This window comes from Sitophilus oryzae, unplaced genomic scaffold (assembly GCF_002938485.1).
Source record: "Sitophilus oryzae breed Bouriz unplaced genomic scaffold, Soryzae_2.0 scaffold_1000_pilon_pilon, whole genome shotgun sequence".
NCBI classification, from domain to species: domain Eukaryota; kingdom Metazoa; phylum Arthropoda; class Insecta; order Coleoptera; family Curculionidae; genus Sitophilus; species Sitophilus oryzae.
The window spans coordinates 2609086-2626102 of NW_022145617.1; the positions used below are offsets into that span (position 1 = coordinate 2609086).

A 17017-nucleotide genomic window follows, 5' to 3' on the forward strand; every position below is an offset into this window, starting at 1 on the left:
TACATATGGAGCAGTTGCTTGGTATACAAAACTAGAGGAACGTACAGCAAGGCAAAACCTGTGCAAAGTACAGAGACTGGCATGTATCTGTATCACAGGTGCCATGAGAACATGTCCAACAGCAGCAATGGAGGTCACCTTACACCACTGCATATTAGACCTAACACCACTGCATATTGTCGTCGGTAGTTATGCCAATGCGACAATGATTAGAATGGTCATTGACGGAAACAGTGCTGGGAGAATTTTTAGGTCAGGGGCTTGGAACACCCTCAAAAAGAAAATTCCACTTCTCCAACTCCCAGTGGATGACATATCAAGAATTTATAACTTTGAGAAACACCTCACTGTAGTAATGAGTAATAAAAAGGATTGGAAGGACGCTTACTCGCTTGCACGCTTACTCAGCATATAAAAGACCATACCATAACGTGGTATACTGATGCTTCCAAAAACAAAGCAGGGACAGGGATAGAAGTATTTGAGCCAAAAACCAAATACTCCGAACCAATGGGCACCTACCCCAGTATCCTTCAGGCAGAAATTTACGCTATCGAAAGATGTGTACAATTTATCTTAGATAGGAACTATCGAAAACAGGAAATTGCCATCCTATCCGATAGTCAAGCAGCACTAAACGCGATCAACTCAGTAACCATCAATTCGAAGTTGGTCAAAGAATGCCTAGGGAAGCTCAACAAGTTGGGCAAAGAAAATAAAGTCCTCCTACTCTGGGTGCCTGCTCACCAAGGGATAGAAGGCAATGAAAAAGCAAATGATCTAGCTAGGAAAGTAGCGAACACTCCACTAACTGGGACTGAAGAATCCGGAAGACTCCAATCGCAACTTGGAATGGGTATCCTCCAACGGTCTAAGACACTCGAAAAAGTTCCTCAGAACTTACGACCGAAAAAAATCAAAGGTTTTCCTTGATTTAAGTAAAAACAATCTTCGGATTGTCACGGGGTTTCTAACAGGACACTGTCTCCTCAACGAACACCTCAGTAGGCTGAAGCTGAGAAACAACGGCGAATGCAGATTCTGTGGGGAATTTGGGGAAACACCAGAACACCTCATCACTGAGTGCGCCGAGACGACGACCAGTCGTGCCATGAACTTTGGTACGGCTGATGTCAAGGATGGAGAGCTGGCCTCTGTGGAGCCGTCTCAGATACTGGCTTTTGTTAAAGCCTTGAGACTGTATGATGAGTTATAACACGTTATAACTCAAGAAAGGGGAAAACACAATAGATCTGTAAGGTCGCGGTGACTAACTCCCCTCCTAAACATTCTACATTCTAGTACTTAAAAGAACTGTTTGTGGTTAAAAGAACAATTGTTTAAAAAATACTATGAAAATAGGCAAAAAACGAGAATTACTCACAAAGATTTAATAACAACACGATATTATACAAAATAATGACTGACATTAGGATAATTGTCAAATAATAAACGACAACCTTGCTGAAACGGCGCAATGTGACCAACATAGCGATAATAAAATTCGGTTTAAACTAATTTTGCAGATTTAATCTAAATAAAATATCTGTTACAATCATTTGCTCTATAAAGTGAAATGAAGCGTTGCTGGGTATCTTAAATTATACAACAAATTTAAATATTTTTGCCAAAATTTCATTTAGTCAGGTTTCTAGACTTTAGTGTCAATGTCGGTATGATTGATGACGTGCATCGGAAAATGTTTTGCGATTACAATATGTCACTTAGAAATGTTAATATTTTATCACTAGTCCACTCCATATTTCAAAATCAGTTTCAAACAAGTAAGGATTACTGAAAACTTAAAAAATCAACAAACATACGCGTCCAGACGTGCCGAGAGCAAGGTTTCTCTTTGATTCTACCGACAAGCGATGGATTGTGTTCGCTAATGTTCGTTTACACTCGTCTGCGTTCGTTAGGTCTGGAGACAGCTGTACAGTTAATTATAGCGTTCTAGATATGTACAGTTTTCGATATACTGACTGTCCAACGAGTGGGGAAAGGTTTCGACGCATAACATCCAAAAAATGACAACAAATACAATATGCCTGTAAATTAAAATGACAGATCCAACTGTCACTGTTAGGGATTCGCTCGTTGGACAGACTATACCTAGGGGATGGTTTGGATTTGATAATTAGAAAGATACATTTTACTAGTACGTTAAAGCTTCAACATTTATATTTTAAGTGAATATAAAGATAATAAAAATAGTTAATTAGAAAACGAATATAGTTACTTTAGGAATTACTAATATTCAGTTTAGACGTATATTATTTTTGAAAAAAAAGATTAAGGAAGAAATATAATGCTATCCATGTATTCAAGCGTGAGAGGCAGAATTGACGTCATCCAATCGCATTTTTGACAGTTCTGTTTGATGATTCAATTGACACATTTGAATTTGATTAGAAATTTTATGAAATAAGTGAAATTCACTTAGAATTAACTAATTATTATATATCTTTTCTTGCGTTTTCGCTTTTATTCACACCTTGTCAAAAATAATTACGATACTTCAATCGCCTTATTAGGTGTTTCATTAGCGCAGGGACGGATCCAGGAATCAGGCAGGGGGGGGGGGCTAGAGTCAAAACTTTAATCAAAGTACACACTCCAGAGTCGTTTGTGGCAAAATAAATTGATAATATTGCATTACTTGATTGAACTCTAGGGGATGGGGGGCTTGAGCCTCCGTAGACCCCCGTGGATCCGCCACTGATAATTAGTAGGTCTGTTCTAACAGGCCATAGAACCGTTCCAGAACGGTAATTTCCAGTCAACCAATTCATTTGTCAGTTTTGACCACTTGTCAAAAATACGTGGGCGACTGGAAATTACCGTTCTAGAACGGGTATCGCTTGTTAGAAAACAGACCTTTATATCTTATCTATTTTTATCAGAAATATATATATTTTTAAATATTTTAATAACTAATAATATTAATTCACTATTGCGTTCTACCGAGGTTTGTTGATATGTTCCTTCCTTAATCTTTTTATTCAAAGATATTATTAGAAGCAGTTACATTTTAGAAAATATATACAAGATGAAACAAAAATAATACATGAGTTGCGTTAAAAGCCATACGTATATCAATAATATTTTATCAATATCTTTACAAATTATTGCATATACAGTGTGGTCCAGTAAGTCTGCAACAGATGGGATTTTTTTATTAGTGGTCCAATCTTAAATGGGAATACTGTAAAAAGTTAGTACGTGTTTAATAACCATATCAGTGGTACTGAAATGACTGCAAATCAAACAACCTACAGGGTAAAAGAGGTTCTAAAAAGAACAATGTTCGACTGCGAGGTCTGCTAGTGAACATTTTTAAGGTTAAAGTATCACAACATTATTTATTTAAACCCAAAACTCATAATACAAAACTGAAAAGTGTCAAAACGAATGGCAATGTCAGAAAATAAATAAATAAATGTAGCAACTTGACATTTTTTACAGCAAAGTTACCAACTGAATCCCCAGCGGGAAGTTTAAATTCTAGTTAGTCAGCCCGGCGCCGAATATGTTCATGGTTGGCAACAATGAATTTAAAAATCGCACCCTCGATTACGTAACTAAAAGTTTAATTGGTATCAAATATACATATGTACCCTAGCAACAGTAATAACATATGTAACTGAAGGAAAAATAAAAACCTCTGTAGATTATAAAGGCCTAGCTCCGTCAATGGCAAAATAATCAACACTTGTTTGATTTTAGTCAATTTCAACACGAGTATACGTCATTAATGTCATTTTTCAAAATTCTTTCAATATAGATACTTTACTCTTAACGATTTTCGAATGTTTTGCCCACCCTGTAGGATGCTTGACTTGCAGTCATTCTAAGTAACGCTGATGTGGTTATCGGACTATGCACTAACTTTTGACAGTATTCCCATTTGGATACGACTTCTATTAAAAAAATCCTATATGTTGCATACTTAACGGACCACACTGTATAAATTATTTTTTTGCTTTCAAGGGGAGAATCCGAGGGATGTTGAGAGCCGTTGGTAACCAGCCCAACCAAGTCCAACCAACCCAATCCAACCAACCGTTCAACCAGCAAACCCAACAAAATACCACTTCCGGAGGCTTATTCTCCAGTCTCACCGGCTCGGGACAATCCCAGACCCAGCAACAGTCCTACCAACAGAACCAGCAACAGTCCTACCAACAAAACAACCAGCAAAGCCAAAGGATACAGCACAAAGGCGTCCCTCAAGTGCTACCAACCGTCGGGGACATGGCGGGGGGGCAGAATCAATCTGGCAACCCCGGAGCGCCGAATCTGATGCAGAAATTGAACGAAATCACCGCGCCCGGTGGTGACATTTTGTCCAAAGGGAAGGAACTTATTTTTATGAAATTCGGGCTAGGAGGGAAATAACCCTTAAATTTGTTTGGACGCATTGGGTTGTTTTAAGATATTTTGATTCGAAGATGTATTAATCGAGAGTGTTAAAGTCAAGCAAAAGGTGCCTTTTTATAGGTACACCCTGTATATTACAAGGTACAGGTTGTGTTGGTTGAAACGTTGGCTATAGTGTATGATAAAAAATGAGGCTTTTTATAAATATATCTCTGATAAGTTGTCTTATCGGTAATGTTATATATATGCGTTACGCTAAAATGTTATAAATGTTATTTTCTTTAAAGCAAGTGCGTGCGAATATACTTATAAAATAATTACAGAACAATTATATAATAAAATTATTGGGAAAGAAATATGGTGGTTTAAAGAAAGTGGGTTATATTAAAGAAAAGAGAAAGGTTCAAAAATGTTGCGTTTAGATTCACGAGTGAATTAATATACGGGATGTTTCCGTAAATCATCCCCAGAAATTTGGCAGTGCATTTTTCTAACACCCTGTAGAGTAAAAGAAAAAATAAGACAATAATAATTGTACAGCTATATACGAATTGGCTAATTTTGTACAAAAATCATGTTTTTACTACCAAAAGCCTATTGTTGTAGTTGTAAACTGTAAGACTTTAGTATGTTTTTTTATAAAATAACTTTAAGAAATTTGAATATTTTACAAAAATAGAACTTTTAGAATATGCTTAACTTGAAATTCCAAGCTCCTTAAAAATTACCTATGCATACTGTTTTTTTTCTATACAGGGTGAGTCTTAAATAAGTGCATATATTTTCAGGGCTTGTAGATACCTGTTTTTCAAAGTCCAAAATAACCGAGCTAGAGTCAACGCCACGAATGTTTGGGAGTGATTCATCGCTTGATGAAGTTAGAATCGACACGCGCGCTATCATTTTTACATTAAAAACGTAAATTTTTACAGCAGACGTAGGTTTTAAAAGGCCCGGTCTAACCATCTGCCTGCGCTCCTCCTACTTATTCTAAAATGTTAGCGTGATTGACAAAGACGATACTATATCGCGTTTCTTTGATTGATTTGTTTTTGTGCGTCAATCCGTTGGTGTGCTTGCAGTGCGACCAATGGGGCATTCCATTTTATATTTATAACCAAATATATGTTTTGACAAGACTTTGACAGTTAAAACAACAAATTACAACAGATTATATATTGATTATTATATGACTTGAAAGACCACGGCACTGGAATTAAGTTTTATGTGACCTTGAACAGATTAGTTCACATGGTAGGGACCGATGAATCACTCCCAAACATTCGTGGCGTTTACTATATTTTACTTTGAAAATTTAAATGAAAATATACATTATTATACTTTTTACAGAAAAATATTCCAGTGATAACCCATATGCACGTCCCTGGTGAATCTGTCGACACTTTTTTTATTAATTAAAATATGTAGCTCTTATAATAACTTTAACCCTCAAAGTTTCATTCGAATTACTAAGACTTTAAACAAACCAGAATCTATGTTGATATAAAAAAAATCATATGTTTATGCGAGGAATCTCCTTTCGAGAGAAACACCCTGTATATGAAGAGAACACTATTATTTTTTTTAGCGATGGGAACTATCGAATGAATTAGACTATCGAATGGTTACTGAATGAATGATTTCAACTATCGAATGGTTTTATTCGAATAAAACCATTCATTCATTTGTATACTAAAAAATAACAACCTCGCCGTGCAACTAAATGGTTATCGTTGAGCCACGACTATCGAATGCTTTTGATAAATGAAATTTAGTATTCGTTTGATTTTTGTGTGCGTCAGTGCATTATTAGTTCTTCCAAATTTTTATAACTTCGCCTTATAAATACTGTGCTATTTTTGCGTTCATTAAAATATTTAAAATACTAAAATAGTGTTTTTTTTAATTGACGATTGAGTGCGTGTGCAGGTGTCAAAATTTTTCCGAAAATTTATGTGTTTTCCGTAGGCCGATCTTTCAATTATTTTATTTTATATGGTATATATGGTCTATTTTTTAATGGGAAATTTTGAGAAGTAGCAATTTTTAAGAGAGATGAGATGAACTTAAAATTAATTTTAAAAATACATATTTGTATTTTAGATGTTTTAATAATATGAATTAGTTGAACTTAATAATCATATTTAAGTAATGTGGTTAAGTAAATGGTTATCGAACTCAAACTATGGGGTGAGAAAATTAAATTGAAAGTTTTATACGTGCCAATTTAAAAAAAAGTTAACGATGTTTGTATTTTGTTTATGCTAATTCTCTTACATGTAGTTTTTTGCTAAGAAATATTTCATTTATTTTTTAAAGTAAATGCCAGTAAAAGTAAATATTATTTTTAAATAGTAACATAAAGTACCTAATATAAATAATTTTGGTTTCTAATTTTTTATTTATATTTTCCTTCCATTACACTGCATGCTTAGAAAATTAATAAATGTTTATATTTCATGATTTTAAAGTTTGTTGTTAATATAACAAATTAGTTCTGTAATTATTATTATTTAATAAACCAACGTTGCCAAAAAATTTAAAGACTATATTATTTTTAAATAGGATCTAATATAAATAATTTTGACATCTAATTTGTTGTTTATATTTTGCTATTACGTAAAAAAAATGTTTATATTAAATTATTTTAAATTTTGTTGTTAATAGGTATAACAAATTATTACTGTTATTATTATTTTTATTAAACCAGTCTTTGCTTAAAAACATTAAAAATCATTTTCCTACATCCAAAATAACAAGTATTATTGCAGTGTAACAACAGAATATTAATAAAAAAATGCAAAATATATAGACATACTATCCCTAACTAACTAAAGACAAACAATAATATTCTTTGCTAATATCAACTAATACCAATATATGGCAACAGCGCCCTTCATAATGTATATTCTGTGTAAATACTAGCACCTCAATAAAAAAAATGTGTCCTTATTTTTATGACTCCGCGAAAAATCAAAGATGCCGGCTTCTGGCATTGCCACCGACCGCTGTCGGGTTCCTCGGAAAGAAACCTACGTCGCCGGGCGACAACTAAAATCCAGTTAATATTTTATTATAATCGATCCTGACGAATAAATGAATTTCATAAATGAATGAATTTTCTAAATGAATGGTTTTTGCTGCCGAATTACTAGAATACAATATTTCAAGGCAGATGACGCATCTATTCGATAATTTTTATTCGAATAGTTTTCAACGAATGTTTTTTACTAGCTATCGAATTATTCGAATGAATTGCAACTATCGAATGTTTCGATAGTATTCATTCGATAGTTCCCACTACTAATTTTTTTATGAAAAGTTAAATTTCAGTAGAGAAAAATATAATACACGTGTACAAAAAAAAACTGTTTCAATATTTTAGTTCAATTATTGTCTTTGTATTGTAAGAAATTGATTATATTATGTCACTGTAAATATAAACGCAACATTGTTAGATGTTTCTCAACTTTAGCTAGGTTTTTATTAAATTTTATAAACCCAATGTAATGAATACTATATCTATCCTAAACATATTTTGGTCTACCGATTTTGTTTGAAAAGTGTGTTAAAGTAAATAATTTTTTTTAGATTTTTCCTTATCTTTATTAGATACATTAAAACATTTTTTTGTTATATTCTTGTAATAATATATAGTAGGTAGATATTATATTTTATGTAAATATTATTAAACAACTAAAAACTTATTTTTTGTTTTTTAAATATCAATCAAATAAAAGGGTAGACCAAAACAAATTGACAAAATTTACCCCATAACTCTTCTAGATAAAATACTACTGATAATCCCATTATGTAAAGCCCCGTCCACACGTACCGTTTTACCTGTCAATCTTGTCTGTTCAGTCAAAACGTATCAAGTAAAACGTTATGTGTATACGGGACTTAAACCAATGCAAATATGTATATATAGGGTGTTCTAAAATGTTTACAGTGTATATCTATTATTAAAGAAAGTGTAACAAATTTTGTATCATAAAAGGGACCTTTGGTTATTAAAATAAACAGTATTGTTGGTTTATTTTACTATCTACGGGTAACTTAGTTAGTTTATTTAGTTCACCCTGTATTAGGTCTTGAAAAATATAAATAGCTTTTAATACTTACTTAAAAAATATGAAAAATATTGAAAAATGTATCTATCTTCTTTATATACAACCTTGAGATGTATTGACTGAAATTCTCTTCTATAAATTACTAATAATAGGATGATCCATTTAAAAATAAGTTTCGCAACATTTCTGTTTATTTTCGTCAAAAAATATTTTGTTTTCATAACTTGTCTTATTATGAGACGCATTTATCTTTAATGTTTTTTTCGTTAAATATAAAAATGAAGTAATTATTTTTCATTTATGAAATTTACTTAAAATTAACTAATTATATATTTTTTCTTGTACTTTTGCTTTTATCTACTACTTGTCAAAGATTGTCCAAGAATATACGTCAATTTGACTTACCTGCTTCAGTAGCGTATCGGATGTTTCTGTTGATAAATAATTATTATAACTTATCTATTTTTATTAGAATTATATATTTTTATAACAATTTTAATAACTATCAACATTTATGAACAACGTAAAATAAAAGAACAAATTATTGAGTCTACCCTACATCATATTTTTACACGTTTTGAATAAAATTAGAACGGCACTGATAAATCAAATAAAACTGCTTTGGGTCTACTCTTAAAATTTGGCAAGAGTTTGACAATATGCTCCTTCCTTAATCTTTTTATTCGAAGGTTTTTTTAGATTCATTGTTAATAATAGTATTACAAATTTAACATTAAATTGTTGTTAACTTGTTAACTAATATCAATTTTATATGAATCATCCTATATATATATACTGAAGGTAACTAATATTCGAATTTTTTTATACCTTAAGTGTAAAAAAATACGAAATACACCAAAACCTCCGGTTTTTTTATATATACAAATTTTGAAAAGTGTTCAAAAGCTTCTATGGTTAACCATAACTGCTTTATTTATTAATCATATCTTATATATAAAAAAAACACTAATAAAGGCAGTATTAAAAAAATTATCATGTAAAAAATCATTAAGTCAGTTTTAAGTACAAACATAATACAGACCAATATCTTACTATATTATGATAAACAAGTAACTTTATGTAGTTATTTGACAGTAATATTGTTGACTAGATTGTTTTAAATTTGTTTCGTAGTTTACTAAGTTTTGTTTGAGACCTTATACCGGGTTATGTAGTGTATGGAAATCTTATTGGCTCGTTTATTGGCTCCCTTATTGATTTTAGAAGAGACTTTTAATGGAACTTTTTAAAGTACTGGATTAGATCAGGCAAAAGACTGTTCAGACATCGTTTACCGTTACGTCATCATTATTTGTCAAATATGAGTTTTAGGGTGTGTCTGAGATCAGTTCATATCGTATAGAAAAATTTAAGTACGTTCCTGCATTTATTCAATTTTTCTTGAACTCTTCATCAGTTACGACCTCTTTAATTCTAATCCTTTGGACTGTTGAAATTCCCATTTCTAAAGCATCTCGCTATATTATTTAAAAAAGCTATCAATTTGTATTTTACATAGGAATATTACACCTTTGCATTGTACTTAATTCATATACGGCATCCACGGGCAAGGGTGTTCTACCAGCCTCTCTTTCTCGAGAAAAATAATTTATAAGCTTAGCAATGAGCTTTTGTTCATTTTGGTTAAATCTTTGAGGCATTTTTGCAATAAGAAAAATTGAATTTTGTTTAACAGCAACAATCAAATTTTGAATTTAACATTGATCGATGTCCGTCAATAAAATTATTACCCCAAATCGAATGACAATAACAATTACTAAAAAGAATATGCAGTAATTTACGAAATGTCGTAATGACGTCACCAATATCTTTGATCTGGTTGGCAAGTGATTAAGAAAGTTCGACAATATATGACGTCACGTTGAACGATGGTTGAACATTCTATACCTATCAACTTTGAAAGTCTTCCGCTAAGCCGTTTAAAATTATTTGCAAAATTTAGCAATTTATACAAGGGTAAAACACTCCGGTCACCAGTAATTTGTTATACTTTATGACATTGATACATTTTTGCAGCATTGAAGTCTAAAGCATTTTTTTGTGTCATGAAATATTCATTTAAAGAGGAAATCACCTTGATTAAATGATGGTATGGCCGGAAATGATTACCAACAAATGTTTTGTTAAAAAAAATATCGTTATTACATCTTTCCATCATATTACAACAAAAATTTGAACAATGTTCCGCGTTTAAGCTTCATTCAGAACCTTAGCAATTAGTGGAATAAATTAGTGGTTTCAATTACACTTTATACTTTTTAGTTTACGATCATTCACAATGTTTAAAAAACACAATTAAAATTAATATAATATCCTAACAACAGCTTGCGTTAGTCAGTTGTATCCATAGAGAAAACCTAATATTTAGCCCTTGTATATATATTTTTAAAGTAGATCAACCTAAGACGTTTATGGACTAAGACTACTAGATGGCAGGACCGGTTTCCCTACAGAAAAATATTTTTTGTTACTCTGTATTTTGAAGCTACCAATAAAAACAGAGAAAATAAAAATCGATAATTTTCGGACTGTGCCAATTGGTTACTAATCGACCAGATACTTTTTATCTATTAGATATGCTATAAAAGCTGGCAATTATACAATTCGACCATTGTAAATACCCGACAAATTCTTCAAGGCCGACAAAGCCGATGCTTCTCACTGATAAGAAATAGAAATGTTTGTTTAGATAATTTTCGAGGTATTTTTTCTTTCTGAATGCACATTTTAAAGTATTTTATATTCTTTGTCCCCTTGACCTATTATCCTGGTTGCACGTATGGAAGTTCTGTTTCTTCTAGTTTTAGAAAATGTTCATATTTCTTTTTTCTTTGTAGGTGTAGTGTAAAATTAGATTAATTTATTAAGTTTAATTATAGTGTTTAGTGTAGCATGTTAGTGTAGTCTACCAAAAATAGTTTAGTAGTGTTTTTATAGTTTATTTTGTAGTTAAGTAGTAGGTGAAGGGATAATTTTGTTATTTTTTCTTTTTGTTTGATAAATTAGTATTGTGATAGTATTCTATTAAGTATTGTGATAGATACACTATATCTCCCTTCAACTTCGTTGAAAAGTGCGTTATCATATAATCTTGGTTTTCTGGTAGCAGAATATACGAAAAAAAATCTGATCAAATTTATTTGAAATTAAATTAATCTAGCCTTATTAATCAAATTAAACTAGTCAAATAATAATAGTAGTTAGTTTCAAAATACTATACAGGGTGAGTTTCCTACGATGTTATCTATGGGCATCTCGGAAACTACTGGAGATAGGGAGTCGGTTAATGGGGAAAGAATTGCAGTTTTGTGGGGTCATAAATATGCGCCTTTCGGATTTTTCGGAGAAGTTCAAGGCTTATTAGATATTTCGAAAAAAACAAATTTTGGCTATTTTAAAGCTCGTCTCTAATTCCATTATAATCTACCGTATGATCGAATAAAAACGGTGTCAACGATGGCTATGAAGTGAAAATCGCTGTCATTTTATATGTAAAATTATATGGGAAATATCATTGATCGTCATTTCATAGCCATCGCTGACGCCGTTTTTATTCGATCATACGGTATTTTAGACAAAAAGTTTTCGGATAAAAGTTGTAGATAATCACAAACCTAATGAGTTTGTGTTTTCTGTTTTTTTCCAAAGTCTGTCATTTTTGACATATGACACAAACATGTTTTTTTAGTAAACCATAGTTGGCCATGACTTCATAAAAAGCCCAATTTTTTAAGCTTTTCAGCGATAGGTATAATATGTTTTTTTTTCGAAAAATTACAAGTTATAGCCAATTCTTTTCTTTCTTGGCTAATTTCCATACCAATAATACCATGCCAATTAGTTAGCATCAAAAATGTAAAAAGTTTTATGTTTTCAAAAAAAATATCGTAAAATTCGTAAAGCACTCAATTTTATAAACCTGCATTAAATCAAATTAAAATAGGTATGTAACTTTTTTTAAATATTAATTAACAGCCAATTAGCATTATCATAAATTATTATAAATAATGTACCAACATATCGAAGTAATAATTTCTTTGTTAATACGGTTTAGAATTCTTAAAATAATCTACAATTTACAATAAAATAAAAGTTTCGTTTAAATTTCTTAATCAGCTGATCACTATTAAAGTTCGCAGAAACCCGGGGCTATATTATTACATTACTCTGAGGAAAATAACGAAAATAATCGATATGTTTGACTCCTCCCCGAAAGGTTCACGATTTGTCCTCCAGTTAGCAGCACATTTTGTCTAGTTGGTTGAACAGTTTTAAGAATATATAAACAAGGATTTAGCTTAGAAAACAATCAACTTTTGATTTCTAACCACAAATTCTCTTGACGGAAGATAATCAAAGACCAAAATGACTTTTTTTGTAAATTTTGAAATATAATTAGTAGAAAAGTTAAAAGTTTGAACTTTTTCTACTAATTGAAAATGTCTACCACTAATTTTGACGTTTTGAATGATTACATTGAAACTAAAGGAACAAACTTCTACGCTAATTAAAACCACTAATTTATTCCACTGATTGCGAGGTTCTGAATGAAGCTTTAATGTCAATGTAGTGTAAATTATTGTTGTACAAATTACTATTTTCCAAAAATCCTAATTTTGCAAATAATTTAAAAACGACTAGATTTCAAGTTGATAGGTAGACTGATCTAATGCAGAACTTTAAAAAGATCCAAAACGAAAGGCGAAACAACAGCCTTAAAATTTGCCATGGGATTTCTTATAATACAAAACATAACCCGATACAGTTCTTTGTTTTAGCACAACTTTGGTATATTCGTAACATTTATATGACCGAATATTGCCAATAAATAGTTAATTATATTAAAGCCCTTTCTAGCCCTTTATACAAACATAAATTTATTGACAATTTTCTATATATTATGTTGTGCCTGTTGTTATATTTTTAAACGCACAACTATGTTTTTGTCAATTGTTAATATTTAAAATGATTTTCTTTGTTAAAAATTAAGGTACATTCACACTTGTCATTCAAGTCTCAGTTTCGTTCCTTCAAACAGTCTAAAGATTCCCACACACTCCGATTATTTTGAGTTAAAAACGTACCAAGCCAAGCAACCTCCATACACTGTCTCATTTTGTCAAGTTTATTTTGCCCGCATCGTAAAGACAAGAACTACTATAGATTCGAGCGATAAGCAGTGGCCGCACTAGTTGCTGTGAAAAAGGAAATACAAAAATGGAAGAAAGAAAAATGTTGCAAAAGTTGGCAACAATTTTTGCATATTAATTTATTATTTATTATATATAAATAATATATAATATAAAATAATATATTCATTGTCTACTTTATTCTTTATAGTGTATGGCGTCAATAGTTTTCAGTTGTTTGATGTGTGTTTTTTTTATTGTATTGTCCATTTATCTCTCTTTGTCGGTTGCATTTTATTTTTTATTCCTTTTATTCTATGATTTTATACGTTCTATCTACGTCAGAGGGATGCTATTCCGCTTCGCTCCTATTGGTCCAAAAGTTATGAGACAACCTTATCTTTTAAATAACCTTGGGCTGAGTGAGACTTAGACGGTACGATACAATGAAACAGGCTTTACTGATACGTGTGGATATACCTTTAATGTTGTTTAGCCTGAAATACCTGCTGTAGGGTCCGAAAAATATATACAGGGGTGGAAGAAACCTACTAGAGACTAGGTAAAAAATGGTGTTTTCAGGCATTGTAGAGTGTTTTTTTTTTGTTTTTTTTTGTACAAAATAATTAACTTGTAAGATATTATATTTAAAATGCTAAAATACAAATATATAAAAGTTATTCACGACAAAATGTTTCAAAAAAAAGATTTTCAAAAAATATGTAATATGAGGCGTAAAACATGAAATGTTGCTTTTGTAGAAGTTTTTATATTTTTTTTTATTTTCTCATTCTTGTATACAGGGTGTGTCATATAAGAATCTCGTAAACCAGAAGAGAGACAGAGATTGCGTGAATTGCTGAACCCTACTTACGTCATATTTGGAAATTTAAAAAATCCGATTATACTTCCGAAGATATTTCCGAGAAATCCCGAATTTTCCCGATATAGTTTATATTTTTTCTCACTCTGTTTGAATATATATGACAAAATAAATTTCACATTCCCATTGCTATTTTTCCTGCTCTACAAGTTGATGTTATTATATTTCCAATTCGACGTTTCGTTTCCGAGATACCATCATCAACTTTATTTTTTTTAATACCGGACCTGGATTTATAATTTCGTTTCTTAAGACCTTATGACATTTCAGATACAATGATACAGCACACTTTCTTTGAATTATGAATCATTACATTTTAGGGTTCAGCAAACTGGCACAACTTTACCCTAACTTAAACATCTTTGTATGCCTCTTGGTATACGAGAATATGACCTTTAATATGCATACTTATATGAGACACCCTGTATATTTTTTGTTACTTTGTTGAACATTAAATATATAGAAGTATGTAATTTTACGAGCAAAATTTCATGTTTTTGTGATACGAGCATGTTCTATTTGTAAATACATAAATATTTATATTTCTGATGATGAGATGAACGCTTTTGGAGTATCTGTATTTGTGGAAAAAGAAAATTTTTTAATATTCCTTCATATAAAGGCACTTATCTTGATGCTACCACACTATCTTAACTTCATACTATTCAGAAACCTTGCTCATCAATACTTAAAAATGGTTGCTTTTTTCTTTTTCCATAAGAATCGCAAATAAATATACATAAAAAATCAAAGAGAATAGTTTATGAGATATTTAATGATCACTTTGTTTGGTGTACTATAAAAATGTAATACTTACTTATTTATTTTTGTGTAAAATTGTGATTTGTTTAATCCATATCACAGCCTAATCGTTGGACAGCCTGTCGACTTTGCTTGTTTTTGTTTACACGCAGTTTAATTACGCAGGCAGTCCAATAACCATCTAGTCAACATGTTTAATTTCTGTCAATGATGACATGCGTTGATTTTTACGATTCCAAATATCTTGAGAACCAAATACTCGTAGCAATTTTTACCAAGAGATCTTTTTTTCGTGAAAAACGGTGGAAATGTATATTTTTTCACTCAGTATGGTAATACAGGTACTGACGAAAAGTTATTAATCTTCAAAACAGTTAAAAACCAGGTAGGTGTCGCCCGCTTAATTATTTGCAAAAATAGAAATAAAAATGAAACTTCTACACCCTGTATCTCCGAAACTAAGCATTTTTGAACATAAATTTATATATGAACTTTTTTACTTATTTTTACCTGCAGAATATGCTACCGCAGTTTCCCGAATACAATTCAGACCACCCTGTACAATAATAAGCAAATATCTACATAGGTGCGTTCCATATTGATTGTAAGTGAACTGGCTGTCTAGTGAATAGACTGTGATCAATATCTCATAAACTATTAGGAAGTATTTTTAGTGATTCGTTGAATGGTTGTGAAACTACTTGGTCAGTGGACATATCAATAAACGGCTGAGTGAAGGAAAAATAAAGGTTATACATTAGGCCTGGCTTTGTTACAAAAAGAAAAACAAACTATTAACTCTATCAATGTATTATACACTCTGTATCGATAAAAATAATGAAATAAATCATTTACAAAGTTAAACTAAATTTTTTTAATTTTTGTCCACCCTATAGCGGGTGCGTCTCAAAAGTCACCCTAATAACTTTTTTATTTTTTCAGATAAAAAAACGAGATGATATGTTGGTATATGACACAAAATAGGATTGATTGACTTATTCAATTCTTTTTGGTCACTTCCTGTTTCACCGGAAATGGCCACAAGTTTTGATTTTTAAATGGCACCCTCGGTATTTTTTTACTTTTATCGATATGACATTCATGACATTCTGAATAGAAAGACATATCATATGTCGACTCTTGACATTCTCGGTTAATAAAAAATGGTATTTTAAAATTCAATGTAGAGTGCCATGGCTATGTTAAAAAGACCAATTCTTAATCAAGGAGCCTTGGAAAAATATATTTTATCGTTTAATATTTTTAGTGTCTTGTCCTGACCAGTTAGAAAATGCCCAAATCGTATGTTTTATCATATCTCAATTTTTTCAAATGGAACGAGGGTGGCTCATTAGCATATTTAAAAAAAGCATTTTTTAGGAATAATTTGATACCACACACTTGGTATTGCGAGTCAAATTTTCGTTTATACAGACCGCAAGTTATAATTTCAAATAAACATGAGATTAAAAAATATGAGAAAATGTCAAAAGTTGACATATGATATGTCATTCTATTCAGAATGATATTTTCTATCGAATAAAGTAAAAAAATACCGAGCGTGTCATTTAAAAATCAAAAGTTTTAGTCATTTCCGGTGAAACAGGAAGTGACCGAAAACAATTGAATACGTCAATCAATCCTAATTTATGTCATATACTAAGATACCAAATCTCGTTTTTTAACTGAAAAAATAAAAAAGTTATAGGGGTGAACCACTTTTGAGACGCACCCGGTATAGGAAGAAATTTAATCTTTGCCTGCTT

At 31.1% G+C, this 17017-nt stretch overlaps 1 protein-coding gene across 1 annotated transcript in view; it reads left to right on the forward strand.

Moving 5' to 3' along the window:
- LOC115882268 (RIMS-binding protein 2) overlaps positions 1-5123 on the forward strand; it is a 76538-nt gene extending 71415 nt beyond the window's left edge. The window contains exon 24 of the mRNA XM_030900256.1: positions 3994-5123. Within this exon, the coding sequence (XP_030756116.1) occupies positions 3994-4401 (408 nt within the window). The 3' untranslated portion in view covers positions 4402-5123. The remainder of the gene's footprint in view (positions 1-3993) is intronic.
- The last annotated feature ends 11894 nt before the right edge of the window (positions 5124-17017 follow it).